We start from the raw sequence: 27607 nt of genomic DNA on the forward strand, positions 1-27607 counted from the left end.
TTGCAAGCTAGAAACATTTCAGAATAATAATTGCAATGTCTTTTTATTTACAAATGTTTGTCAAGTCCTTAGTGGTGGTATCACCTCAGACCAAAAGAGATAATAAAAAGAGAAAGAAGATTTGAAGTTTGTGTTTGGGGTGTTTTCCAGGCACTTTGAGTTAACCAGTCAGTTCTATGAGGTCTCAGATACTACTAGTACTAAAGGTCCTTATAAAATCGTACACAGGAGTACTTAAGTTATCCTTTTATTTTCCTGTTTTTTAAAGAACACATTCACCTCAGTCAGTAGACATCTAAATTATAAAGAAAATGAGACTAGTATTTTTTGCAATTCATTAGCAACATTTTTTATTTATAGTTGACAAGTGTTTGTCCTTTGCCTGTGGTGGCACGTAAGGAATGAACTGTCTTGTAGCATACGTGAGCCTTGCTTAAGAGGTCGGGTAGATGGAGAAGGAAGGGGAAGAAGTAGCTTTCACTTCCCAAAAGTCTTCATTGGCCTACTACCTGGGGCTGTAATAAAAGCCATTTCACCTTGCTCTATACCTACGTACATTTTATATACATCTCAACATATTTTTACTTTTTTTTTTTTTTGTAGAGACAGAGTCTCACTTTACGGCCCTCGGTAGAGTGCCGTGGCGTCACACAGCTCACAGCAACCTCCAACTCCTGGGCCTAGGCGATTCTCCTGCCTCAGCCTCCCGAGTAGCTGGGACTACGGGCACCCGCCACAACGCCCGGCTATTTTTTTGTTGCAGTTTGGCCGGGGCCGGGTTTGAACCTGCCACCCTTGTTATATGGGGCCGGCGCCCTACTCACTGAGCCACAGGCACTGCCCCATCTCTACATATTTTATATATGAGTATGTGTGTATATTCTTTCCAAAATATGAGTACGTGTATGTAATATCTCCAAAATTATTCACCTGAGTGTATTGTTGAATATATTTAAAAAAGAAAATTGACTCTATCAACAAATATACATGTGTCTCCTGTGGAATATATACTTATTAAAATGAAAACTCAGTCACTCCTTAAAAGAGTATCTAGAATTTGGGTCCTAGACGTCAAGCCTAGGGTGATTGGAGATGCTTTTGTCCATGTCATTTTTTTTGGGGGGAGGGAGTACAGAATCTCACTTTGTCACCCTCAGTAGAGTGCTCTGGCATCACACAGCTCACAGCAACCTCAAACTCTGGGGCTCAAGTGATCCTCCTGCCTTAGCCTCCCGAGTAGCTAGGACTATAGGAATCTGCCACAATGTCCGGCTATTTTTTTTTTTTTTGAGGGGTCTCACTCTTGCTCAGGCTGGTCTTGAACTTGTAAACTCAAGCAATCCACCAGCCTCGGCCTCCCAGAGTGCTAGGATCACAGGCATCAGCCACCATGCCTGACCTGTCCGTGTCATTTGATAAGTGAGTCCTGGAATCTCAGAAAAGTGAAGAGACTTGCTAAAGGTTACACAGCTAGTTAGTAGTGGAACCAAGACTAGAACACAGGTCTCCCAACCTCTAGTCCTAGCCTGCATTATACATCCCCTGTCACTTCATACACATACACAAATATTTTTACCTATTTAGCCAGACCTCCTAAGTTCATACCACTTAGCATCATGGTTGTATGCGGTACAAAGTTGTTTCGTTAAAAATCTCTACTGCAAGAAGGAAGCTTTCATGATTATGTTAAAAGGGTTGTTTAACTATCTGGCTTAAATCCTTTAATAGAGAGTAGTCTGTTAAATTTATCTAATATTATATTTAAGCAGCTTTGTTGATGTCCCTGGAAACAACTGCCCGTATCGTTAGAAATTAATATATCTATCTCCCCTGAGATAAGTGAAACGTAATCTTAAAAAAGAGTAAACATTTTATTATTTGTACGGGAATCAGTTTGCTCTGAGGACACACAAGCATCTGGCTAGCTCATAAAAGTAGCCTGGAGTGATAGGAGAATGTCTGGAGTACATACATTTGTTGCAACATCACTTACATTCTCTACTTGCTAAGCCCAAAAGGCCTAGCAAGGACACATCAGACTGTTGGGAGGAACGTGTTGGACATTGGCACCTGCAGTGGGTTTCAAAGAAGCAGGGAACGCAGAACGGCCACAGTGTCCACTGCAAACCCCAGGTGTGCAGAGGTGTCAGGAGGAAGAGCACTCTGCGGAACAGGTTTTCTGGGGGCCTGGGGACCTCTCGGGGAGGAATTAAGAAATAGGCATGACAGCAACCCACCAGCCTCAGTTAGAATAATGCTTGTAAGAGCAGGGCCCCAAACAGGCCTGGCCCCAGCGACCTGGGGATGGGCGCTGTCACAAGGGTACCACCTGAAGGGTGGGGAGAGGCCCCCGAGGAGGAGCCACATACTCTTCCTCTCTGAGCAGCCGCAGCAGGATGTTTTTTTTATTCTTGGGCCAGCTGTAGACGTGAGTGTTCTGAAGCCAGGTGGGCACGTGCTCCTAGGAGAGGGAGAATGACGGGAGCAAAGGTCACTAGAGAAAAACCTGGAGTCCAGATCCCAGGCTCAGTTCCCAAACATCTCTGACTTTTCCCCACATGGGCGTTTCCCACCAAACTACCCTGGGAATTGTGCTGTTTTGCTCTTGGAAGGGTTTAGCATATGAAATGTTCTTGGCTTCGGGTGCAAGCTGTATAATTTCATTATAAAAACCACATGTGTGCTCATTTTCTGTCAGTCTCCCAGGCTACCTACCCTTTGTTTCAACGTGCTTTTCACCACCTTCACATAAAAGGAGTGGGGCAGAGGTGACACAGACTGATGTGCATTCCCCTGTGACTTCGGAAGAAGTATGCTGGGCCTGCAGGCTTAATCTAATTCATGATCCTTTCACTCTAGCCTCAGGCCTGGCCTGCAGTGGAAGGAGCCCGTCAGGCTCCAGTTATCTGGCAAAGGCAGAGAAGCTTCAGCCAGCTATCCTGGGGTGTGGTTTCAGATTGCCCTCATGGAGTGGACATTCTGATGGGAAGGGCCAGTTAAGAAGTAAGTAAAATGGATAGTGTGTTCAACAGTCATATGATGTGCTGTGGAGAAAAATAAAACAGAGAAAGGGGATAGGGCATTCTGGGGAAGGGGTGAAAGGTTTGTGGTTCTAAACAGGGTGCTTAGGAAAGGTCTCAGAGAAAATGAGCAAAGGCCTAACACAGCAGAGGGAGACAGCTTTGTGGTTGTCTGGGTCCAAGTACATAGAAGAGCCAGTGCAAAGGCCCTGTGGTGGGAGTGTGCCAAGTCTACTCACATGCAGCAAGGCCCATGTGGCTAGAGCAGAGGGAATGAGAGTGGGTAGGGAGGAAGCCTGGAAGCAGACGGGCCTGTGTCAGACAACACCTTGCCACTGTAAGGCCTGTGGTTTTTACTCTGAGATGAGACCCCTTTGGGGGGCATCAGGTGAGCATGGAAGCAGCCCTGGCTACATGCCAGGCATCCTGCTGGGTACTAAAAATACCCACATGAAACAGACACAGTACCAGCCTAGAGGGCCCCAAATCTCATGATGGAGGAAAAATGTAAAGAAACTATTCTCTAGGCAATGGTTTCCCAAGAGGGCACGAGGTGAGAACAGTCTCCCCCGAGCTCAGGCAGTAAGGGGATCATCTGAAGGAGATGAAAAGAATAATAATAAAACCAACAAAAAGGGCGGCACCTGTGGCTCAGTCGGTAAGGCACCAGCCCCATATACCGAGGGTGGCGTGTTCAAACCCGGCCCCGGCCAAACTGCAACAAAAAAATAGCCGGGAGTTGTGGCGGGCGCCTGTAGTCCCAGCTGCTCGGGAGGCTGAGGCAAGAGAATCGCTTAAGCCCAGGAGCTGGCGGTTGCTGTGAGCTGTGTGACGCCACAGCACTCTACCGAGGGCCATAAAGTGAGACTCTGTCTCTACAAAAAAAAAAGAAAAAAACTAACAAAAAGTTGGTCTGTTTTTTTATATCACCATGCTCCAGTAATTCCAAACAATGATTCCCTGTGCCCCTTCCACCAACCACATACCATTGACTTAAAGTTCTATAATTAAGAACTCTCAAGAGAAGAACAATGAAATATATTGGCATGGGGGAAGAAAGGTGTCAGAGAGATTGAATAACATAAGAATAAGCAAGAGTCACTTGGCAACAAGCTAGGGAAAGGTACTACAAGCAGAGGGAACAGGAAGGGCAAAGGCACAGAGACACGTGGAAGGGTGGCATGTGTGAGGATGTGCGAAGCAGTCCGGTGTGACCATTGCATGGAACATCTCTGCAGATGATTAGAGAAAAGATGGAGCAAGGGGCCATGGTCATCTTCTGAGGTGCCTCACAGATCATGCTAAGAATGACAGATATGGTCTTGCAGTCAGTAGAGAAACACCATAAATTTTTTAAGCTGGAGAGAGACATATCACATCTATACGTGGGATGCTCTTCTTGGATGGTAGAGCAGAGGCCAATACAAGGTCAAAGTGGAGACAGAGACCAGTAGGGAGACTCAGTAAGGGAGCACTATGAAAGTAGATCATAGGCGAGGGAGGGGCAGGGAGGAAAGGGGTGCTACTGTTCAGGTTGTACACCACACAACCCCAGGTGTCCCGTTCACATAAATTGGACTTTCCCTTATCAAGGGCAAAAGTCTCAGTGCCATCCTGTTATCTAGAGATCCCTCCAGAATGAAGCTGGGCCCTGTGGTCTGATTCTCAGGTATTTATTCCACCCCCCACCCCCACTAAGCCTGGAAAATGGCCTCAGATGGTTGGCCCCTGTTCTCCAGACTTGCCCTCATACCCTTCTGGTGCAAAAACCCTCATCTGAACCACAGCAAAGTTCACTCTGGTCATGGTGTAGATCAAATTCCTGTAATCTATACCTTTAAGAGCTGAACTATCTGCAACAGAATACTTTTGTGGAACAACCAGCAAAAAATGTATATGTCTTGACTTTTATGTACAAGAGATAAGAAGTATCAGATGAACATTCTCTTTTTCTCTCATGAGTTAAAACACAAACTACCTCTTTGTGTGCAGTGGCTGTTTGAACAATTAGGACAGCACGATCTTATCAGATAACACTTTAAAACCTTTCTGATTCATGCTGCTGGATTGAGTAGTACAACTTGTTGACCTTTCTGGTAACACTATTATTTCTAAGGATTGATGAGGAGTTGACAAGGTTTTCCACTCAAAATCCAGATGGCAAATAAACCAAAGATTGAATTACAGGATTTTGTTTGTTTGTTTACCTTCTTAGCATTTGGGAAGAGCACGGGGATGAATCTGAAATTCATGCTTCCTTGTTTTATGAACTCAATCTGCATCTGAAACCAAACAGATTTGAAGATTTAACTTCACGAATGAGGAGAAGCAGTTAATGGTAAGCCATAATCATGCAAGCCCACATGGTATTTTCATTCCGATTTCCTTATTTGAGCAACACACACTCGTAATTTTAAGCCTTCCTCATTACACATGTATGCCATTCACTCATTTATCAGTCCTTTATTTTTATTTTTTTGAGATAGAGTCTCACTATATCACTCTCGGTAGAGTCCCGTGGCATCACAGCAACCTCAAACTCTTGGGCTCAAGAGATTCTCTTGCCTCAGCCTCCCAAGTCTCTGGGATTACAGGTGCCCGTCACAATGCCTGGCTATTTTTTGTTGCATTTGTCATTGTTGTTTAGCTGGCCCAGGCTGGGTTCAAACCTGCCAGCCTCGGTGTATGTGACTGGTGCTGTAACCACTGTACTATAGGCACCAAGCCTATCAGTCTTTTATAGATGGCCTATGAAAAGTCATTCCCTGTGCTGGATTTGCGTTTTAAGGATGAGGGTGTGCTAAGAACTGGCTTGTATCAGCTCACGAGAGCCTGTTGTGTGCATCTTTTCCCAATTCTCTGTAAAACCCATCTAATGTAATAGAGCTACTATTACATTAGTAGCTTCATATGGGCCATGGTGAGAGTATTTATATTGTGGAAATGGGTAAATCATATAAATCAGGAGACCAGGATAGCAGAACATCATCCCTGTCCTCACAAAGGCAGCAGTCTAGTGAGCAGACAGGAAGGTGAACGCACCCACCAGAGTGCAGTGTAAAAAGTGTAAGCTGCAGAGCGGTGCCTGTAGCTCAGTGGGTAGGACGCCGACCACATACACGGAGGCTGGTGGGCTCGAATGGGCCAGCTAAAACAACAATGACAGCTGCAACAATAACAACAACAAAAATAGCCGGGCATTGTGGTGGGTGCCTGTAGTCCCAGTTACTTGGGAGGCTGAGGCAAAAGAATCGCTTAAGCCCAAGAGTTTGAGGTTGCTGTGAGCTGTGACACCACAGCACTCTACCCAGAGTGACAGCCTGAGACTCTGTTTCAAAAAAAAGAAAGAAAAAATAAAGTGTGAGCTGCAGAATGGATTCTGCTACAGGATGGGGAAGAACCATCCATTCTGCACCAGGAAGGACAGTTACAAAAAAGATCGGTCAAAATTACAAGAGATTTTCAGGTAGGTGAAATGGGGAAGAGGGAAAAGACATGCTCAGCAGAGCAAACGTCCAGAGGCGTGAAAGTGTGTTAGTGTGGGCGGGGCCAGCTAGTGACCGTACTGCAGTCAGAGCACAGAATGGGCTTGGTGGAGAGGCGGGTCAGGAGGCTGGAGGTCAGTTTTGAAGAACACTGTCTGCTGGGTTTTAGGTTGCCTTCACCAGTGCCAGTTCCCTCTGACACTATGTGGCCCAAGAAGATTTAGCTGCCAACAACTCTATCAAAATCAGAATTTTCAACATGTAGGAAGTTAGAGTCTTCCAAATCCTGTGACCAGCATAAAGCCGGTCACCCGGTGACAGAGAGATGAGGAATTATGTGTTCCCAACTATATCAATTTCCAATTGGCTTTTTATAACTGAGAAGTTTTCATTGTGCATGGGAATAAAAACAGAACACAGAAGAAAGGGATAGTGGTGACAAATGGTTATTGGAATCACCGTATAAACCCCTCAAAAACATATACTGTCACATACCTACACTCACAGCTACACAACACACACAGATCCTCCACAAGGAGTTTTCTCAGAGCCACCTCCTTTCCCAAATCAGAAGACACCTCCCAAAACTATTTTAAAATGACCCAAGTATTATGCAACTAAAAGTGCCAGTCATACAGAGTAAACACACAAAAGGAAAGGCATAGACTTGATCAGTTAAAAGTGGATGGGGTGCGGTGGCTCATGCCTATAATCTTAGCACTCTGGGAGGCTGAGGTGGATAGACTGCCTGAGCTCACAGGTTCCATTGTCTGGAACCTGTGAGCTCAGCTACTCAGAGGGCTAAAGTGGGAGGATCACTTGAACCCAGGAGTTTGAGGTTGCCGTGAGCTAGGCTAATGCCATGGCACTCTGTCTGGGAGACAGAGCGAGACTCTCCATAAAAAAAAAGTGAAGAACTGAGTTTGGTTTCTGACTTCTAGACATGCTTACAGTAAAGTTTGGCTTCTTTGCTGGGCTACCCAGTCTGCTGAGGAGCTACTTAGCAGCAGTGTTTTCTCTGATACTTCCAGACAGTGGTTTCCGTGAAATAGTTGGCTCTGAGATGCAGTTACTCATGGGTACCTCTTTGCTCCCTCTGCTTAGAGCCAAGTTCTTACTGTCTCAAGGTTTTCTGTTGCCTAAGGGGTCCAGGAAGTCAGACAGCTGGGCAGGAAGGCACTTCTCTATCTAGCCTCTTCTGTCCCCTTCTGAGCTGAAAAAATGCCCAAGATACCGGTGCCCAAGAAACCAAGTTTGGAGGCAACCTGGATAAAGAGAAGCTCTGAATTTGAGCTGTGCATTGTGTGTATTATGGTCTGGCTTTGCATACACCAGCAGAGCTAGAGAGGTTTCCTCAGGAACTGACAGGGACCTGGAGCCCTTCTCACATACCAATTCCCAGCTTCAGGGACTAGCAAGTTCCTGGACCTGCAGACAGAACATCAGGTGTTCTGAGCCACGCGGATGTGCAACAGACAGCCAAGGGATGGCAGCGCCCAGGACCAACCATGCCCTTTAATGCAGTTTACTTCCAGAAATGGTACCTTTTATGGGTCCTGCCTGTGGGCTGTCAGAATGGTCGAGATTGGAATAGGAGATAAACTATCTCCTGAATCCTTAGCTTTACTTTTGAACCTCACCACCTTACTTTGGCTTTTGCTTAGGGTTTGTTGTGATTTCAAATAAGTGGTCCACAATTGGTGGAATAAAAGACACAGACTCTGATAAGGAACATCCATTCACCTACCCACCCACCCTACCCTTTTCCTATGTTTCTGATGCACAGGACAGACCTGGGACTTAAGTCTGCTTTCCCTGAGATCAAGCTGCAAGTCCCCAGGCTACCTGACTACTTCCCATCTCATCTTCCCACTTAGTTGGTGACCCTTTCTGCCCATTTCAGGTACCCTCCCCCACCACTTGTGGAGTGTTAGGTATCAAATGGAGCTTATACGTTCTAGTCCACTGATTTTTCAAGCCTTTTTATTTTGTTTTATTTATTTATTTATCTGAGACAGAGTTTCACATTCTAGCCCTGGGTAGAGTGCAGTGGTATCATAGCTCACAGCAACCTCAAACTCCTGGGTTCAAGTGATCCTCTTGCCTCAAGGCCTCCTGAGCAGCTAGGACTATAGGCAGGTACCACCATGCCCAGTGTGGGAAGCCCTGAGCTAACCTTTCCTGAACCCACGTGGGCACCCGTTAGAGACTCTAGGACAGTTTGGATTCACAAGTCTATTCCAGCATCCTAGTCAAGCAGAATCTCTCCCCAGTGTCCCTATGATCATGGGGCACAGGGGGATTGGTAGCCCATAAAACAGCCATTTCTAAAGCTGGTGGATATTTTTGGTCAGAATGTTCTATCAGATGCTGAGCAAGTCCAATATCCTACAAATTTCTCCCACAGATTTTAATTTGACCAGGCCCCATAGTTCAAGTGTGGCAGTGGAATGTTCCCTCCCATCATGAGCTAAGAACAATGCCTGCTGTCGATTGACCATCCAGTATGCCAGGTACTCACCAACATGATTTCATTTAATCTTCACAACAACACTGTAAGTATTAGTGACCCATTTTATGAATAGCAACACTGAAGCACAAAGAGACTTAATTAAGCAACTGGGCCACAGTCACACAGCCTGTACCCGAAGAAGCCAAATTGGAACCAACCTCATATGATGTAAGAGCATGTGTCTTTTTCACGATGCCACCCCACCTTTCTGAAAAGGCAGGGGACAGAGTACGACCTGTCTGTGGGAGTCTGCCCCCACAGCCCCGTCTCCTGCCTTCCTAGGACTTCACATCTGTGGGTAAACAACCAAGCCAGCAGTGCAGTACTCTCCAGAATCTTGCATCTTAGAGATCACAGATTGGTCTCTCCTGGTCACTGCAGGAACCCCGAGGCCCAGAGGTACAGTGACTGGTCCCAATCCCAAAGGTGGTAGAGCCAGGACCAACATCCTGTGTCCTGGCTGGCCTGGGGCTCTTCTCCCAGCATCCTGCTGCCTTCAGTCATCTCCCATGAAGAACAAGGCTTAACCGGACAAGTGCCTGTCCCCGGGGCACAATGAGGTGCTGTGGTTCCCTCCCTACTCACCATTCGATGGATGTACTTAGTATGTAAGCCATGCTCGTCCTCGTCCAGCTGCGACTCAGCGCCTTCTACATCCTGTTTGTATTTGGGGCTGATTGCTACGATTATCATCACTGTCTTCTGTTAATGAGAGGGAGAAAAGCATGTTTATGGAAGTGTAAAGTGTGGTCCATTTGGTGACAGCAGGCTGGAAACTGGCCAGCAGGACTGTGGGCGTTCTCTGGCACACTCAAGGATGAAAGGCCAGGCTCATTCTCCATGGAAAGTGAAAGGCACTGGCCTCCACCCAGGCAGACTCTTGTCTCTGCTTCTCCCCCGTGTCTTCCTGCCCAGCTTTCCTCAAAAACGCAAATGGCTCAGAGAGGAGCTTTCCTGAATAGATGTGCTTTTGCCACCATTTTCTATAATCATCACTAATAAATATCTAATGAAAGCTCTATCTAATGAATCACTAAGTGAGTCTGCATCGTGGCAAAAAGGTGCTGCCACACCAGCCGTGAAAACCCCTCTCCCCACAGCTGGCCTGAGCTGTCAGTCACTGCAGTCTGACAGCCCGGCTTTCCGGGTGTCTTTTAGCACAGTCAGTAGGAACAGACCCTTCAGCACAAAGCAAACATCAGGCTGCAGATAAAAGGAAAAGCTGCAAAACCTCGGCCTGCTGAGACTCCCGCTTCCCACCGGCTCCCTCAGAAAGAAGTGGCCGACTCCAACAAGCTGGCAGCAATCAATTTCTATCTTGTTAAAGCACAAAATGTCCCAGTGGCAGGTATAGATTCTGTCAAGGGAGAACAAATCACGGGGCTGCAAGTGGGCACCTCGGGGGTGGTTGCTGCCCACGCTGTGAGGCTGCCCAGGAAACCTCTTCAGCCCAATCCTACAAAACACTTGGGGTGGCCTAGGATTAAATTGAATTCTGCTGCTGTCTCCCCGCTCTCTGTTTTCATTTCCTCCTTTCCTAGTCTGGTCAAAAAATTGTTTGCTCTGATTGTTATCAACCACCTGTGTCTGGTTTGATCGTTATTTCCTGCCTGTGCATGTCTTAGAGGGCGACCCCATCCTTCCTTTCCACGTCTCTGCATGGCTTCCAACAAGGGAGGCTTTGTTGGGGCTTTCTCAGCTGTGGACTCGGCAGGGTATGCCAGTGCTTCTTTCATAAAATGACTTCACCTTCCTAAGCTAATTGTCATTCTCACCAGAAAACAATCTCAGAATTTGGGAAGGTACTTACATCCCTAAGGTAGCGCTCCATCCATTTAATGATGTCGATGCCTCGGATCCTATCCTCAAATATGTCAATCTACAAGAAAAAGATGTGGGAGGTGACGCTCAATGACAAGCTTTGTTAAGATGCAGAGCACAAGACTATTTACATTTAAAATCTAAAAGGTTACTAATGCTTTTTACAAGGAGGAGCACATGAGTCTAAAAAACAAAATATAAGAGCCAGGCATTGTGACGGGTGACTATAGTCCCAGCTACTCAGGAGGCTGAGCCAAGAGAATGGCTGAGCCCAAGAGTTTGAGGTTGCTGTGAGCTGTGATGCCACAGCACTCTGCTCGGGGTGACAAAGTTAGACTGTCTCAAAAAATAAAAAAATAAAAAATAAATATAATTTTCTTAAAATACTCCCTATTTCGACATTAGTAGGCATTTACTATCTGTAATGAAGATATAGTGATACACATCCAAATATATCCATGACTGCACAGTATTTTTAAAAATCTGAGGAACACAGTATACCACTAAGTTGGATATAAGCCAGCAACCAGTATATAACTATCTGTAACTTGAATATTTGAAAGGCGAACATAATTCTGGAATATTTTAATGGATGTGTGGCGTGCAAGTACTGAGATATAATTGTAGTGCTTTACTTGCATAAGTCGGATCATTATTATGGTATTATGTCCAGTTTCAATCTATGCGTTTCAAGAGGATTGTATGAAACTTGGAGCAAATCCAAGGAATGGTCACGAAAACAATTACTGAGACGGCAAGAGAAAGGTTTGTGATGAAAGTCAAGAAGTAGAACTATTGGGCTTTGAAAAGACTGATATTTAATATCAATCTTCAAGTCTTAAAAGACTTGAAGGAGTATTTTAAAAAAGAGAAAAATCAGTTATTTTCTACTCCTATTTTTTAAAAGACCACATAATAACATCTTTCTTAGGTGCAGGCTTATACTATAACCAGAGAATAGTGTGTATGTGTGTGTGTGTATTCATAAGGTGCTCTGAATGGAAGAAGGATTATATGTATATTAGAATGGATGACTGGGGCGGGGGGGTGTTCGTGGGGAGGAGTTATTTGATTCAGCCACACTACTCCCAAATTGTCCTAAAAATCACTCCACTGGTCAAGTTAAGGCTCAGCCATTCAGCAAGCTTTCTGTGCCATCAGTGATCCAGCCTTGCCTCTCTTTACCCCACATGCCCTGTTTATTCCCCACACCAGTGCCTCCTGCACCCTAACAGCACAGCATAAGCCCTCCTTGCACTGTGCATACTTCCCACACACTGACCTCCTCTTCCTCACTTCCCCTAACTCTACCCCACTGTGACCACAGTGGTACTGGACAATTAACACATTATAATAAAATTCTTTCATTTACGAAATGCCTCATTTATGTCTGCCTTATCTCCTGAACTTGTTTCTAAGCTTCCTCTGGAAAGAGATCATTCCTGACATATACCAAACTGTCAAACATGTAGGGCACATAAAACAAATTCAGAAAGTTTCTTTATTGAGAAAGCATAAAAAATGGAATGGCTTTCCTTTTGGTTTAGATGAGTCCTGTTTGTAAATGTGTGATGGCCAATGAGTACATTAGATAATCTTGAGAAAGATCTTGTAGGTTTCTTTAACTGTATCAGCAACTCATTTCTATTATATGAGGGAGAAGCAATAAAATGTTGGGTTGAAAAGAGATGGACAGCTTGGATTCTGCTCTTGGCTCTGCCACTTCCACCTGCACAACTTTGGAAATGTTACTACAACTCTCTAAGTCTTCATTTTTAATATGTGGTTAATAAACCTATTTGCTAGGGTGGTTTTGAGGATTAAAATGAGTTAACATGGATTCCCTAAAACCTACCAAGAGCTTTGTAATTGTTCCTTTATTACACTGTCTTTAAATTACCCATTAAGTGTTTTTTCCCCACTAATAAGTCTGTGATTTCCGGGTGCCGGCCCCTATACTGAGGGTGATGGGTTCGAACCCAGCCCCGGCCAAACTGCAACAACAAAAAAAATAGCCGGGCGTTGTGGTGGGTGCCTGTAGTCCTAGCTACTCAGGAGGCTGAGGCAGGAGAATCACCTAAGCCCAGGAGCTGGAGGTTGCTGTGAGCTATGATGCCATGGTACTCTACCGAGGGTGATGGAATGAGACTCTTTCTCAAAAAATAAAAATAAAAAAATAAAATAAATAAGTCTGTGATTTCCACCACAAGGCTTCCCAGTGATGAAGGTTAAGGACAGATTTAAATTCTGCCTATGCACCCCTAATTTTTAAAAACAAACAAACAAACCCTCTGAGCTCATCTCTATGGGCAATTAGTACATATATTTGGAAATGACAAAAAATTTTGTCACTGGCCTTATGTTTTGGGATGTGATAATTTATTTATTTATTTTACAGGCAGGGTCTTGCTGTGCCAGGCTGGCCTCAAACTCCTCAGCTTAAGTAATCGCCCCACCTCAGCTGTCCTAATAGCTGGAACTACAGGCACACATGTCACACAAGCTGTCTCCTTCCACGAATGAGAAAGTGAAATGTTAGTCTCTATGTAGTCATGAAGTTGGATTGTATACATTCTATGCTTTTTTTTTTTTACTTTTAGACATTCCCATTAAAAAAATCATTTTATAGAATAAAGAACATTTTGAATAAAACTCCTGTTAAACAATACTAACGAACATTTAACATTGATATTTAGTTGTTTAGTATTCCTCTTTATCCTTCAATGTTCCTAATCATTGACATTTCTCCTTTTTTTCACCACTCTCTAGTATTCCCTAGAAGAGACCTACAAGAGGCTTCTGGGAAGAAAATGAAGTGATCTCGGTGATTGAGAAAAACCAGTCCTCTGAGCATGTCCTGTGGTGTTTTATTCATCCTAAAGAAAAATTTACATGGCTGTAAGCTGTGTCAAGGGGCTTCAGGGGGACAGGAGGAATGGATGGTTCCTGAGATTCCTTGAGCCAAGATCACAGTGGCCCTGCAGGGCTGGGTTAGGTCTGCCTCCCCTCCCTAGAACTCCACTAGACCAGGTGAAAATCCAGCCATGTATTCCTTGTTCAGAAGCATCACAGGTGTGCGATGGCAGCTGGGCATAGTAGGGGACCTTGGCTTCACGGATTCTGTTTCAAACCTCATAACCCAGTGCAGAACAAAAGGACCATGTTAAATAAGCAGCGACCCTGGTGAAGCCTGCAGCTTCCTGCATCACAGGAAGCTCAGCCAAAGGCAGACATATTGGTGAGAGAGGGCAAAGGTGCAAAGCACAGCGACAGCCTGGTGTGTCCCTCGGCCAGGGCCAGCTGCATACATGCTTGTGCATGCTAGCTGTCCAGAGGTCCTCAGGGTCATTCAACAAGCATAAAGGAAAAAATGCTGGAGGCATGGATACCTTAAAATTTAGAAAATAATTACTTATATGTGTTATCACGTAAATCAAATAATATCGTTTAAACATCAATAGCTATTATACTTTCTCTTCTATTTTTTTTCACTGTCTTCACCAGAACTGTTCAGTTATCCATTTGGACAAAATACTTACTGCGGTTTGGAAGCCATTTACCAACAAAAAGTTCACGAATTTCACCACCTCCATGGCTGTGTCCATAGAATAAGTGATAAAGACTTTCCCTAAGAGAAAATTTCCACATTTATTAGAAACTAGTCAATTAGTTTATTGTAAACTACACTTCTAAATTGTATACAATGTCTTTTGTTCTTCTAGAGTAATAAATGGAATGGGTTGGGGGTGGTCTAAGTGTGGGTTGCTATCCTCAGGGCATAGCTCTTTAGGCCCCAAAGGGGAGAGGGATCTGTCACTGCTCAGGGTGAATGGAAATTGGAGGGACAGAGGAGACCACTGGCAGCCCACAAGCTTAAGAAGTCTTCTGAAAAACCACACGAAGGGTTAACAAAAAAATCCACCACTCAGAACCTATGGGTCCTTAAGATCTGGCCACCATCTGATTTCTTAGAGGTACTTTGGCACCATGCCCAAGGAATACTCTCTCAGCAGGCCAAGAAGCTAAGACTTGCTAAGGGGCCACCCAGCAGTGTCCTCTTTTGATCTCCTGATGGTCTCAGCTGCCCTCAACTCTTGTGTGACAAGAGCACATGGGGGGTGAGGGGTGAGAAAGCAGTTCTTCTCCCCCCTCCCTGCTCCCATCCACTCACTTTTGGAGAAAGGCCAGGAAGTTGGCGAGAACTCAAAGTACTGCCCAGAAATGTGAGTAAAAATCTTCAGCAGCTTGAAGGAGAAATGCTCCTCTGGGCGATCCAATATCACAGACTCCCTGACTCATCCCCGGGTCGGCTTAGAGCAGCAGACAGTGCCGTTCTGGACAGGCCTGACCCAGTCCGGATGAGAACAAGTGTTTTCTCAGGCTAAAATCTTGGGGAAAATATCTGGCTAGCATTTTAATGTGAGAGCTGAATAATCAATGTATGTTGGCTTTTAGTCTGGAATGGACCATTTAAATCTCAGGAAGCCCCTGGGGCAGAGGGTGTTGAAGAAAGGTGGGTTGGAGAGAAAATAGGAGTGTGTTTGTATTCATCTATGCTTAGGCTCTTGTTTTTTAAAACTCATCTCTCAGATGAAAGTGCGTGTAAGGGTCACATTTGCTCATTTAAGCAGTCAGGCATATTAATGGCACTCAATTTATTTTCTTCTCAACACCTAATATTCATTCAATTCCCAGGTAATTTTCGGACTCCCTTAATAGCTTATAGTAAAATATATATGATCTATAGCATGATAGCAGGATTATATCCTACGCAGGGCAGCATCCATTCTCCAGAAATGCTCAAAATTAAAATGGATGAGGTTTCATTAAAATGTTCAGAAATAAGATTGTTTGAATGACAACAGCTGTGAATCATTGTCATAGATTTAAATCTTTTAGGGTTGTCCAGGACTAAAGAGCACAGATCCCCCCCAAAGGCATTAACAAATGAAAAGGGCTTCCTTTCAAGTTTGGTTCTAAGAGGTTCCCAGATCTGGAAAGTGCATGTTAGAATTACCTGAGCTTCTCTAGCAACCACAGGGGATAATTTCACAATAGTGGCTATTTTCTTTTCTTTTTTTTTTTTTTTTGGAGACAGAGCCTCAAGCTGTCACCCTGGGTAGAGGGCTATGGCATCACAGCTCACAGCAACCTCCAACTCCTGGGCTCAAGCGATTCTCTTGCCTCAGCCTCCCAAGTAGCTGGGAGTACAGACGCCTGCCACAACGCCCAGCTATTTTTTGGTTGCAGCCATCATTGTTGTTTGGCGGGCCGGGCTGGATTCGAACCCGCCAGTTCAGGTATATGTGGCTGGTGCCTTAGCCGCTTGAGCCACAGGTGGCAAGGCAATAGTGGCTATTTTCTTAAGGTTCTTGGAACTTACTGTCCTAACTGACCTTTAATATGAGAATATTTTGCCGATATTTCAACATTTCCGGTTCTGGCAAGAAAATGTGGAAAAAGAGTCATCACCTGATGCTTTGTGGAATGTTTCTTTTAAATAAAAGGCTTAGTTTGCATTTGGTTGTGAAGCGGTATGGAGAATGTGAGAACATTATTTTCTAAACAAGATTGCTCATTCCTACAGGAAATGTCTTCATTCTTGGTGGCTGCTGCTTATTTATGGTAAGATGTTAGGCCCCTGTCCAATACCACAGGGAGATCCAATCAATTTACCGAGAGACGAGTCCACTGAAGAGCATCGTATAGGAGAGTGTGAAGATGTTGAAGTTATTTGTTTTTAGAGATAAGAAACTCCAGAAGTAAGCAGTTGGTGAGCATTCCTAGTAGTGTCAGAATCACTAAAAATATTCATACAAAATGCTGGTAACTTTTTTAAGCAAAAAGCAAAAAAGTAAATTTTATATCACTGTGTATCTGAGAAATATCTGGGTTGTGGATGAATGATCATCAAGTACTCTCAAAGTACAAGAACTAAACAAGAAGAAGAAAACAACAATGCAGACAACTTACTCAATTCTTCGGGCAAATTGCTTGTTTTCAGAGTTCCTCTGGCTGGAAGGTTACTAGGGGGTCTAGGCACAGCAGCTGGGAACAGAGCCTGGGGACCCTGCCGTCTTAGTTCTACAGGATGCTCCAAGGATTCCTCAGGAGCCCCAGCTCTATTATGTGGCGGGCGATGCAGCTGGTCCCTGGAAAGGAATGCATTCACAGTCATTTTCATTGTTTTCAAAGGCAGACCGGGAGGGGCAGAAAGCCTTTAAGGGAAGATACTATGGGAAGATACCATTGAACCATCTCTCCTCTGCCTCCATTTCTTATCTGAGAGAGAAGGAAAAGGGAAGCTCGTGGAGTTTCAGCCAGTAAGCCATGCAGCTGGCTGCCACATGTAAGGGCCTGAGCTAGGGGTTGATAGAGGGAAGCAGGATTTGATTTCTCTATTCAAGATCTGTATAATTGAAAAAATAAATCTCATGCACAGGGCAGACAAGGTCACCAACAAAACAAAGTAGTATGACAGGTGACATGGATGGTTAATGTTATAGGCATTCAGATTAACAGACGTGACTTCTAGCTCATAACAGATAACATTTAAGTATGTATCAAAAGGTAAAAAAGGCCATGTACATTTAAAAGTATTTCTGTTGTTAAAATATAAATGAAAATCTGATTTTGAAGCTCCTTTACAGCTGTTTCTACCATATTGTTATGGTAGAAACTGTAATCTTTTTAATTTTGGTTGCTAGTATTCACATGAACCTTCTGCTGAGCTGACTTGGAGGAAGGCAGAAGGAAATGAAGGTCCCACTTCTGCTACTTCTGTGGGTTCTGCTGGTGCTGGTAAGCACAGTGATGAGGTGCTAAGTGTTCTTTAGGAAGGCCCCCACTGTTCTGCTCTCAGCTTCGCAAGCTTGGAGGGAAGGGAGTAGGTGTCCATTGCTGGCCCTAGATTTTGCAGATCTAGGAGGCACAGAATGGATCCCCAGTGGCAGTGGGTGCAGCTGTGTTGCCTTTCCAATTCTCCACCTTCCTGACTGCCAGCGGAGCCCGCCTCTTTGGTGGTCCCACTCTGTGGTCTTTTTCTGGGATCACTCCTGGAAGCCCTGCCTAAAAGCTTGTTCCTCCAACCTACCTCAATTTTGTAAGAACCCAATTATCCATATTAAATCCCCTTGTGCTAGCCGGGTGAGGTAGCTCACCCCTGTAATCCTAGCTGAGGCAGGAGGATCGCTTGAGCTTAGTGGTTTGTGCCAGCCAGAGCGAGGCCCTGTCTCTACTTAAAAATAGAAAAACTAGCTGGGTATTGGGGTGCACGCCTGTAGTCCCAACTACTTGGGAGGCTAAGGCAAGAGATCACTTGAGCCTAGGAGTTAAAGGTTGCTGTGAAACGTCACGGCAATCTACTCTGGCAAGAGTGAAACTCTGTCTCCTAAAAAATAAGAAATAAAATCCCCTTCTGCTCAAAATAGAGTCATTACTGTTTTCCATAACTAAAGGACAACTGGTAGGGGAACTAAAACTGTATCTATAATATTTTATTTCTTTAAAAAAATTCTGAAGCAAATGTGGTAATATGCTAACATTTTTAACATCTGGGTAGTGAGAACATGGATGCTATTATTTGTTGTGTGTTTGAAATTGTATCATGTTATAATTTTAAAAAAGTTTTGATTATAAAATTTATATGTATATACCTAGGTTTTATAGATTATTGGTTATGCTTTCATATTTCTACTCAAAAGACTAATAAGAAATTCTGAAAGTCTTAAGTTACAGGATTCAAATTAAAATTACACAGAACCTCAACTACATTATATTTCTAAAACATAAATGTTTAAGGTTATTTTTATTTTACGGTTTTGATAATATAGAGAAAGTAATTTCTGTAAAATGTGCTTTTATCTAGTGGGTATCCAGTTCCATATCCTTTTTCATTAAACTCTTTGATACAAAAAGTTGCTTAGTTGTTATAAAAGATTATTGTTCATTTGATAAAAAATATTAAGGCCTTGAAAATATTCAGAAACTTTCATATGATAACAATATTATTATATATTAATATTGATATTGTTAATCTTAATAATAAATAGCAATATTAGTGATACTGATTAATGTTAATTATTATTAATAATATTAATTATATTATATAAATTATATGTTTATATAATTATATAAATATAGTATATAATATTATAGAAATTAATGACAGAATAACATTTCTGTATTAAAGTTTTCTTCCAAATTATTAATTTCTTCCGAATTAGTAAGAGGAGAATTAGCTTCTTTACCTGATCTTACTTTTCGTTGTCCTAAAATGGTAAAATAAATCAAGGCAACCACAGCAGACTTAAATTGATGTTATAAAACCAATTACTTTGTACTATCTTTGCAACTCTTCTATAAATCTGAAATTGTTTCTTTTTTTTTGAGACAGAGTCTCAGGCTGTCGCCCTGGGTAGACTGCTGTCGCATCACAGCTCATAGCAACCTCCAAGTCCTGGGCTTAAGCGATTTTCTTGCCTCAGCCTCCCAAGTAGCTGGGACTACAGGCGCCCATCACAACACCTGGCTATTTTTTGGTTGTAGTTATCATTGTTGTTTGGCAGGCCTGGGATGGATTTGAACCCGCCAGCTCTGGTGTATGTGGCTGGTGCCTTAGCCGCTTGAGCTACAGGTGCCAAGCCACTAAAATGGTTTCAAAATAAAAGTTTATTTTAAAAAATTACTATTCATTCCCCTATTCAACGCAAAACTTATTTCATAAAGATGCTTAAATTCAGTTTGTTTTCTTGAAATTTTAGATTTTTTTTCTGAGTGCTTATCCTGCTATAAAATCCCATTTTACTTAATTCCGTTGTTTAAACTCCATATTTTTTTTTTTTTTTAGAAAATAAAGAATCTGTCTGGAAAGGAAATGGGCTTTTCTCCTTTCAATAAAACTTTTTTTTTTTTTTTTTTGAGACAGAGTCTCACTCTGTTGCCCTCGGTAGAGTGCCGTGGTGTCACAGCTCACAGCAACCTCTGACTCTTGGGCTTAAGTGATTTTCTTGTCTCAGACTCCCTAGTAGCTAGGACTGCAGGCACCCAACACAACGCCCAGCTATTTTTTGTTGCAGTTGCCACTGCTGTTTTAGCTGGCCGGGGCTGGGTTTGAACCCGCCATCCTTAGTATATAGGGCCAGCGCCATACCCACTGAGCCACAGGTGCCGCCCTCAATAAAACTTTTGAGCTAATTATCACTTTCTATATTTCTGGAAAAAAATATACTCTAATAGGGCCTTCAGATTTCTTTCTATTCTGTAAGAACAGAAAATACTTTTATTCTGAGTAGTATATAAAAGTTTACTTAAGCAAGAGCAAACATCTCAACTACTTTCTTTCTAATATTGTCATAAATTAGGAAGCTCCATTTACCTAAGTATATCCTGTGTATTTTAGATCCATAAATTCAGAAAAAATGAAAACTCAAAGAGTCAAAAGAGAAAAGTGAGAAGGAAAATGATTAGAGGCTTAGACAACTGAAATCATGAAAAACCAGAATTGGTTTCCTGGAAGAAGGATTGGAGAGACCTAATAACGTTCCTCAACATGTATGGATGTTTTAGCATAAAAGAAAATAACAGGTCATTTAAAATTCCTATTGAGGATTAATTGAATTTAAAATTTAAAAGTAAAAAATAGATTTAAACAGAAATAGAAACTAGGTATATAAAGAACTTGCTAACAGTCAGAGTCATTCATAGTAAAACAAAAAAATCTATTTGGTGGGGTAAAAGCTCAGGTGAACTGAAAATAAAGACAGGATGTGACTAAAGAAATACTTCAAAAGCCTTTCCTTTTAAGACAATTTTGACTAGTCTGGTAAAGAGATCCTTGTCAAACAGCTTCCGTTTCCCCCTGGCCTGAAAAATCAATATGGGGCATTCTATTGGGTGACTGGGTCACTAACCTAAGGGGCAGGCCTAGGGAATTTGGATACATTTTGGTTGCCCTGGTATCATTCTTTCTTGTTGAGCATGTCTGAAGATTGGCCCTGTCTTACTGATTGATACCTGGGAAGCCCTGGAAAAGAGCAGTCTCTGTGTGTAGGCCTCTTTTCTTGGTCCCAGGGGCTGGGATAATTTGGGATGACCTTCTGCACAGGGTGCAGGCCTCTCACGCTGGCTCCAGGTAGGGGCTGCCCAGGTAGCGCTGGCTGGATCACTTGTTGGTAGGCTGCTCGAGGGTAGTCATGGCCATCTGTATGTGAAGACAACAAAGAGAACAGGGAAGCTCAACCCCTTCATGTGAAAGAAGAAGAATCTCAGTGCAAATTCTTAATACCAACCAAAGGGTCCAGATACCACCTCTGTGATGTTTGCCATATTTCTGTACTGTTGCTTGCTTGATAGTCCCCATGAAATTGATTCACCTTTTTTTTTTCTAAATAAAAACATCTGTGAAATCACAAGTTTGGGGTTCTAATTGGAAAGCTCAAAGAACATTTAAACCCCCTCCCTCCCCCAGGCTCCTATTGTAATAAGATACTGAAGAATCCAACCGGGAAGAACCTCTCTCACACCATCATTCTTACCATAATTTCCCAAGTGTCTAGAACCCAGGCTAGAATCACTACACTCTCCTTTCCTTACCCAAGTGGACACACATGCATACCACTCCCTCTTAAGAAGAAGAAAATGAATGAAAACTTGGTTTTTCCTTCTGAGAAGCAGAAGGCAGTACCCTGCAACCTCCTTGGTCCTCTCCTGCTAAAGTCTATGTGCACTTAGGCCCACACCATTTTGAAAAGGGCAGGGGGATCGCACCTGTAATCCTAGCACTCATGGAGGCCAAGGCAGGAGGATCATTTGAGCTCAGGAGTTTGAGACCAGCCCGAGCAAGAGCAAAACCCCATCTGTACTAAAATTGAAAAATTAGCCAGGCATTGTGGAGTGTGCCTGTAGTCTCAGTTACTTGAGAGGCTGAGGCAGGAGGATCACTTGAACCCAGGACTTTGAAGTTGTTGTGAGCTAGGCTGAGGCCAAGGCACACTAGCCTGGGTGACAGAGTGAGACTATCTCAGAAAGAGAGAAAAGAAAAGGGTAGGGCTCAGAGCAAAGCGAAGGCTGGCAGTGATTTTGTGAATGTATAACCTGGGAGAAAGTTGGTCCCAGCCTGGCCCAGAAGCAACAAAGTCCCCAGGGAAGAAGGACAGCTCGTCTGGCCCAGTGAGAGAATAGAATTCAAGGCCAGAGGACAGGTGTAGGGAACCCAGTAAGGGTGAGAGAGGAGGTTTGGGAGGGATGGCCTAGACCGAAAGGGGTTGAAGTGTTGGGAGATAGGAGAGGACAAGGACTGGAGAGAGCCAAGTGAGTAGCCTTGCAAAATGAACCATGAACACCTCCCTGTGAGCCATGCACTGCCACCTCTGCCCCGTGAAGAAGCAGGATAGGGCAGTTCCTGTGGCTCAAAGGAGTAGGGCGCTGGCCCCATACACCGGAGGCAGCGGGTTCAAGCCCAGCCCCGGCCAAAAACTGCAAAAAAAAAATGAAGTAGGATAATCCAGGGGGCAGAACTAATCAGGATAGGATAAGAAGGAACCTATTTTTTCAAAAATAAAAATATATATTGTTCTTAATTCTTTTTCTTTCTTTCTTTTTTTTTTTTTTTTGGTAGAGACAGAATCTCACTTTATCACCCCGGGTAGAGTGCTGTGGCGTCACACGGCTCACAGCAACCTCCAGCTCCTGGGCTTAGGCGATTCTCTTGCCTCAGCCTCCCGAGTAGCTGGGAGTACAGGCACCCGCAACAACACCTGGCTATTAATTTTTTCTTAATACAAAAATAATATCACGGCTGGTGCAGTGGCTCATGCCTGTAATCCTAGCACTTTAGGAGGCTGAGGCAGGTGGATTGCTTGAGTTCAAGAGTTCAAAACCAGCCTGAGAGGGCGGTACCTGTGGCTCAAGGAGGAGGGCGCCGGTCCCATTTGCCAGAGGTGGTGGGTTCAAACCCAGCCCCGGCCAAAAACCAAAAAAAAAAAAAGCAAAACCAGCCTGAGCAAGAGTGAGACCTTATCTCTACCAAAAATAGAAAAACTAGCTGTGCATCATGGCAGGCACCTGTAGTCCAGCTACTCAGGAGGCTGAAGCAAGAAGATTACTTAAGCCTAAGAGTTTGAGATTGCTGTGAGCTGTGATGATGCCATGGCACTCTACCCAGGGAAAAAGAGTGAAACCCTGGCTCAAAAAAAAAAAAAAGTAATAGTCAAGCTTACCTGCTGTGTAGGTAGGATATAGGAGGCAGGAATGTACATATACATACAGTAAAATATAACTAGGAAGTAAGCAAAAAGTAACAGGTAAGGTAGATTGGAACTAGAATGAGAAGGTGAGAATGTGGCTAAGAATTATATTTTTAGTGTGGCAAGCAATCAAGAGCTGTTAAGTTTAAGGGAACATTCAAGGGAATGATGGCCCCAAGTATAGAATACAAGACAAATATTCTGCATGTTCACTGGCCACAGTATGGACTCAGGAAACTTGGTAGGATGACCCTGGAAATGTGCCCAGTCCAGTTTCTGAAGCCTGGACAGATTTCCTGGAGTCGATCTGTTGTCTGCCGGTCCTTCCGGTCATCCTTTCTCTGGTAAAGGAGGCCATGCCATTCCAACTCAGGTTGTTTGTGGGCCTTGACCCTGTGTGACAGGCCTGCTATTGCTTAGGCCTGGTCATTACAATTAGTAGAAGTTTAAGGAAGGGGAGGAGGAGAAAGGGATATGCCTGGGCCTATCCTAGCACCCGGCTGACGAAGGAGACCAGGACTTGGAGGAAAGCTCTAAGAATGGGGAGATAGGCTGCAGGACAAGGTGTACCACACAGGCTTTGCCTTTGCAGCTTTCTTAGGGAAAGCTAGATATATTCCAGGAGGTCCAGATTGCCAGCTGGAGTTTCAGGGATATAGGGCAGATCACTATTGCTGCTCCTTTTCTGCAACTGGCAAACAGCAAAAAGTGCTACTGCTATCAAGTCCCCAGGCAGGGGCCAGTCCTGCTTTTAGATGAGCATTGAGTAAGTACAAACCTAACAGTAGATACAACTCTCCACAGGCCTCACATTACACTTAAAATACACCGTGCACGATCAAGCTTGAGATTGTCTCCTGCTGTGCTCTTCCTGGCTCATCAAGCTCATCGTGGACCCCCCAAGCTCATCCCTACCTTTGGGACCCTGAATTTGCCATCCTCTTTTCCCAGAATGTTTTTGCCCTAAATCTTCACAGACCGACTTCTTGCCATTCAGTGCTCTAGCCAAATAACATCTGTTCGAAGATGCCCACGTTTTTACAAACTGACTTCATCCCATCCCTTATTTTATTTTTATCTCTTCTCAGGGGTTTATGTACGTAAGCATGATTTGTGTTGACTTTCTGCCTGCCTCCTGTATCAGAATATAAAGAGACATGGACTGTGACCACTTGCTATGATGTCTCTGGAGCGCTGGCACCCAGGGACATTCGCTGAATGAAGACTAAATAGTTACAACGCTGACTCGCCACACAGAAAAAGAGAAGCCATTTAGGACTGCATAATGTGCTTGCTAGGAGGCAGGTCCCCTAGACTGCCTGTCATCTGCTATCCCTTTGGAGAGTTTTGTCAATGTCTCTCTCCAGAAATTGGAAGGAGAAGGAAATGTTAAAGAGGAGAAACTTTGCCAGTGGCCTTGAAAGCTTTTACGAGGAAAGAGGTGATAGTAACTCAAGAGAAGTTCTTAATGTTTGAAGCCATTTTTGCTTCCCATAGCCATTAATGAGTAGCTAATAATGTTTTATTTGCTTTAAAAGGACTACCAAGCTCTAATCATAGGGTATTTTTCTTTTCCAGAAAGTGGATGTCAGTGCTGCTAATCAAAAGCCTTTGAATCAAGGTCATATGATTTCTAACAGATTATTTCCCACACAACATGTTTTTGTCTCATAGCAACAAATCGTATCATTAAAATCACTAAAGCATGTGGGCTAAGTGTTTGATTAGCTGTAACTTTCGTTTCTGAAATGGCCACCTGTGGTAAAAAGTTAGACCAATTTATGTGAGCAGATGAAAATTATCCACCTCATCGGTTTTAAAAACTGATGCTCTATTCCTCCACCCTGTGCTTCCATTGTTTAAAACAAAGAAATATTGAATACCAGAAGAGCAATCACAAGATAAGCAGTCCCTTTTGTAAGGGAGATTCAACTGGTTGTATGGGAAAGTTGCTAAATAAAAACTATGTTTATTAGGTAAATTAATATCTTTTCATTGCTCAAGTTTTAATCATTCTATTCGATCATTATGACCAAGGCTTGCTAGTTTAGTTGGGTACTAGAGATATAATAATGGCTTTTATTGACCACTTGCTTATATGCTGAGTACTGTTTAGCCTCCTTATTTGGGATTCTCAAGTTCTATTTTCTATTTTCCTAAAGAAGAAGTTTAACTCAGAAAGAAACCCAGACTCTTCACCATGGCTCCTGCATCCCTCATCGTCTAACATGTTACTCTCTCCTGCTTGCCCTGCTCCAGCCTGCTGGCTCACTTTGGTACCTTAATGACACCAAGCTCCTCACTTCCTTGACCTCATTCTTTACCTTTCAGCTCAAATGTCCATGCAAAGAGACATTCCCTGGCCACCCTGTCTATTACTGTCTGTTCCAACACCCAGTTATGTCCTATACAGAACACTGATAGGACATTTTGTTTGCTGATTTCTCCTTGTCTGTCTCTCCAGTAGACGGTGAACTCCATGAAGACAAGGACCATTTGTGTTGTAGGCACCGCTGTGTACCCAGTGCTGAGCAGGTGACCTGGCAAATATTTGCTGAATAAATTGATAAATGTCCTGCCTCCTATCCTTTCCTCTCAATTAAAGATGGCCTTTCCAAGGCTCGACATCACAAAGACTCTACTCATAATGGGGGATCACTCCTTTCCCAAGGAAGTGGAGAACAGATTTCTTTGTATTCATTCAACAAATATTTATTGAACCTCATCAGCTAGGCACTTGGTGAACAAAGACAAATAGAATACAGTTCTCCTGAGTAGCTCAATATAAATGGAGAGAGAAAGAGAGGAAATATGTGTGTCTGTGGGTGTCTGTTTCTAAACACAAACCCACACTACTTAGTGTGTGAGAAGGGGAGGCATATGAGTCGGCAGCCGCCTACTTACGAATCCCTGCTCAAAAATAACTTCTCTGTGGACTTGTTCGCTGTGCCTACAATTCCATCAAGAGAGTTTATTCTGTAGGAGATGGAAGGTGGGTGATGTGATAGACAAATGATGTGTTAGTTTTGTGGCAGTGTTAATCCCACAACAAAAAAGAAAATCTTGCATGATCCTAAATGAGCAGCCAGTACTATATGTTATTTGTTACTCCTATGATCCTCTTGGCCTGGGTACACACAGTCTTCATGTTACCGACCTTTTACCACTTGGAATTTATAAACCAAATCCTAAACGAGGTTTTCCATTTATCAATCAAAACATTCAACATTTTTCTTCCTTATTAAGAATGGTATTAAAAGAGTTTATGAGAGAGAAAATAAAATCTGATTTTCAAGCTATTAAAAAACATCATGATATAATGCAGTCTGTTTAGCCAGAAAACAAAATGGCCAAATAAACTGTTATAGGAACTCCCACAGCTGTAAGCAGCTGTGGTTCTTGAAAGGCAGTTCCTTCGTTATCATTTCTTCCATCTGGTTTATTTTTTCCTTACTTTAATTGTGCACGCGTCCTAGCAAACAAAAAATCACTATTTTGGTCCTTGGGAGCAATTATAGGTGTGCACCCAGAGTTTTATTTTATTCAGTCTCCTTGGCAAAGAAAGCAAGAATTTCATAATAAGGTAAAGGCTCTTTAGATTTAATTCCTCCTCCCCCCTCCCCGCCAATATATTTGCATCATAGGTTTTATTTGATTGCACAGCCACGAACTCTGTTCTGGTGACCTTCAGTGGAAGGATTTGGAGGCGATAGGAGGCCGACTTCTCCAGGAGAAAACACAGGCTTATTCCCTTTCTCATTTTCACCTGCTTTGAATTTCTTTCTTTCTTTCTTTTTTTTTTTTTTACATGAAAGGGGTGACCAGTAACCATTTTCGCTTTAACTTGCAAAAAGCTAAGATATGCCATTTGCATGGTGATCATTATTTATTTATACATTCATTAATGCGTAAGGAAGTAATGCTCTTCTAAAGCTGAGTAGAGCCACGTAGCCATGGTTTCCAACTGCACAAGTATCCCTTAGGTGAACAGCTCTTTTGAAGTGGTTTTGTTGGCAATTAAGTGCAGTTATAGCCCTGACATGAAACTAAGCATTTGTACACCTGCCCTGAATCCTTAAAATCTGTGCTAGTGAGAGGAATCTGGAAGTAGAGGGGCGCTTTGCAGGACTGGGCTGCCAGCTCCATTAAAGCTATTAGTATCGAGGGCTTACTACCCACCAGCCACTTTCTTCGTGCCTTTAAAACATTATCTCATTTAATCCTCACAACCACATTCATGGGAATCATTGCTGCTGGAAGCCTCTTAAATGTTCTGGGTTGCAGCATCTTGCAGAAAAAACATAAGCCCTGACCTTCTTCCCTGGGATTAGAGGCCCTGGGGGGTGGGGTGGGTGAGGGCCTGAGCAGGGTCAGTGAGGGCAAGCTGGCCTTGTATACACTTTCACTTCCGCTTACTTTTTTCTCCTCAACTTTTAGGTATTTTTTAATTATAAGAGTGATACTTGTATTTACAACAAAATAATAATAATACCATGTACATAAATTGAGAAGGAAAATATCCTT

The 27607-nt window shown here is 43.2% G+C and overlaps 1 protein-coding gene across 1 annotated transcript in view; it reads right to left on the bottom strand.

Annotated features, from left to right (window-relative positions):
- Nucleotides 1-1856: 1856 nt before the first annotated feature.
- Nucleotides 1857-27607, bottom strand: part of TRAF3IP2 (TRAF3 interacting protein 2) — a 43491-nt gene continuing 17740 nt past the window's right edge. The window contains exons 3-9 of the mRNA XM_053590626.1: nucleotides 20853-21039; nucleotides 16812-16990; nucleotides 14378-14466; nucleotides 10828-10896; nucleotides 9603-9719; nucleotides 5228-5302; nucleotides 1857-2461 (exon numbers count right to left, since the gene is read on the bottom strand). Of these exons, the coding sequence (XP_053446601.1) occupies nucleotides 2315-2461; nucleotides 5228-5302; nucleotides 9603-9719; nucleotides 10828-10896; nucleotides 14378-14466; nucleotides 16812-16990; nucleotides 20853-21039 (863 nt within the window). The 3' untranslated portion in view covers nucleotides 1857-2314. The remainder of the gene's footprint in view (nucleotides 2462-5227; nucleotides 5303-9602; nucleotides 9720-10827; nucleotides 10897-14377; nucleotides 14467-16811; nucleotides 16991-20852; nucleotides 21040-27607) is intronic.

Source organism: Nycticebus coucang, chromosome 5 (assembly GCF_027406575.1).
Source record: "Nycticebus coucang isolate mNycCou1 chromosome 5, mNycCou1.pri, whole genome shotgun sequence".
NCBI lineage: Eukaryota > Metazoa > Chordata > Mammalia > Primates > Lorisidae > Nycticebus > Nycticebus coucang.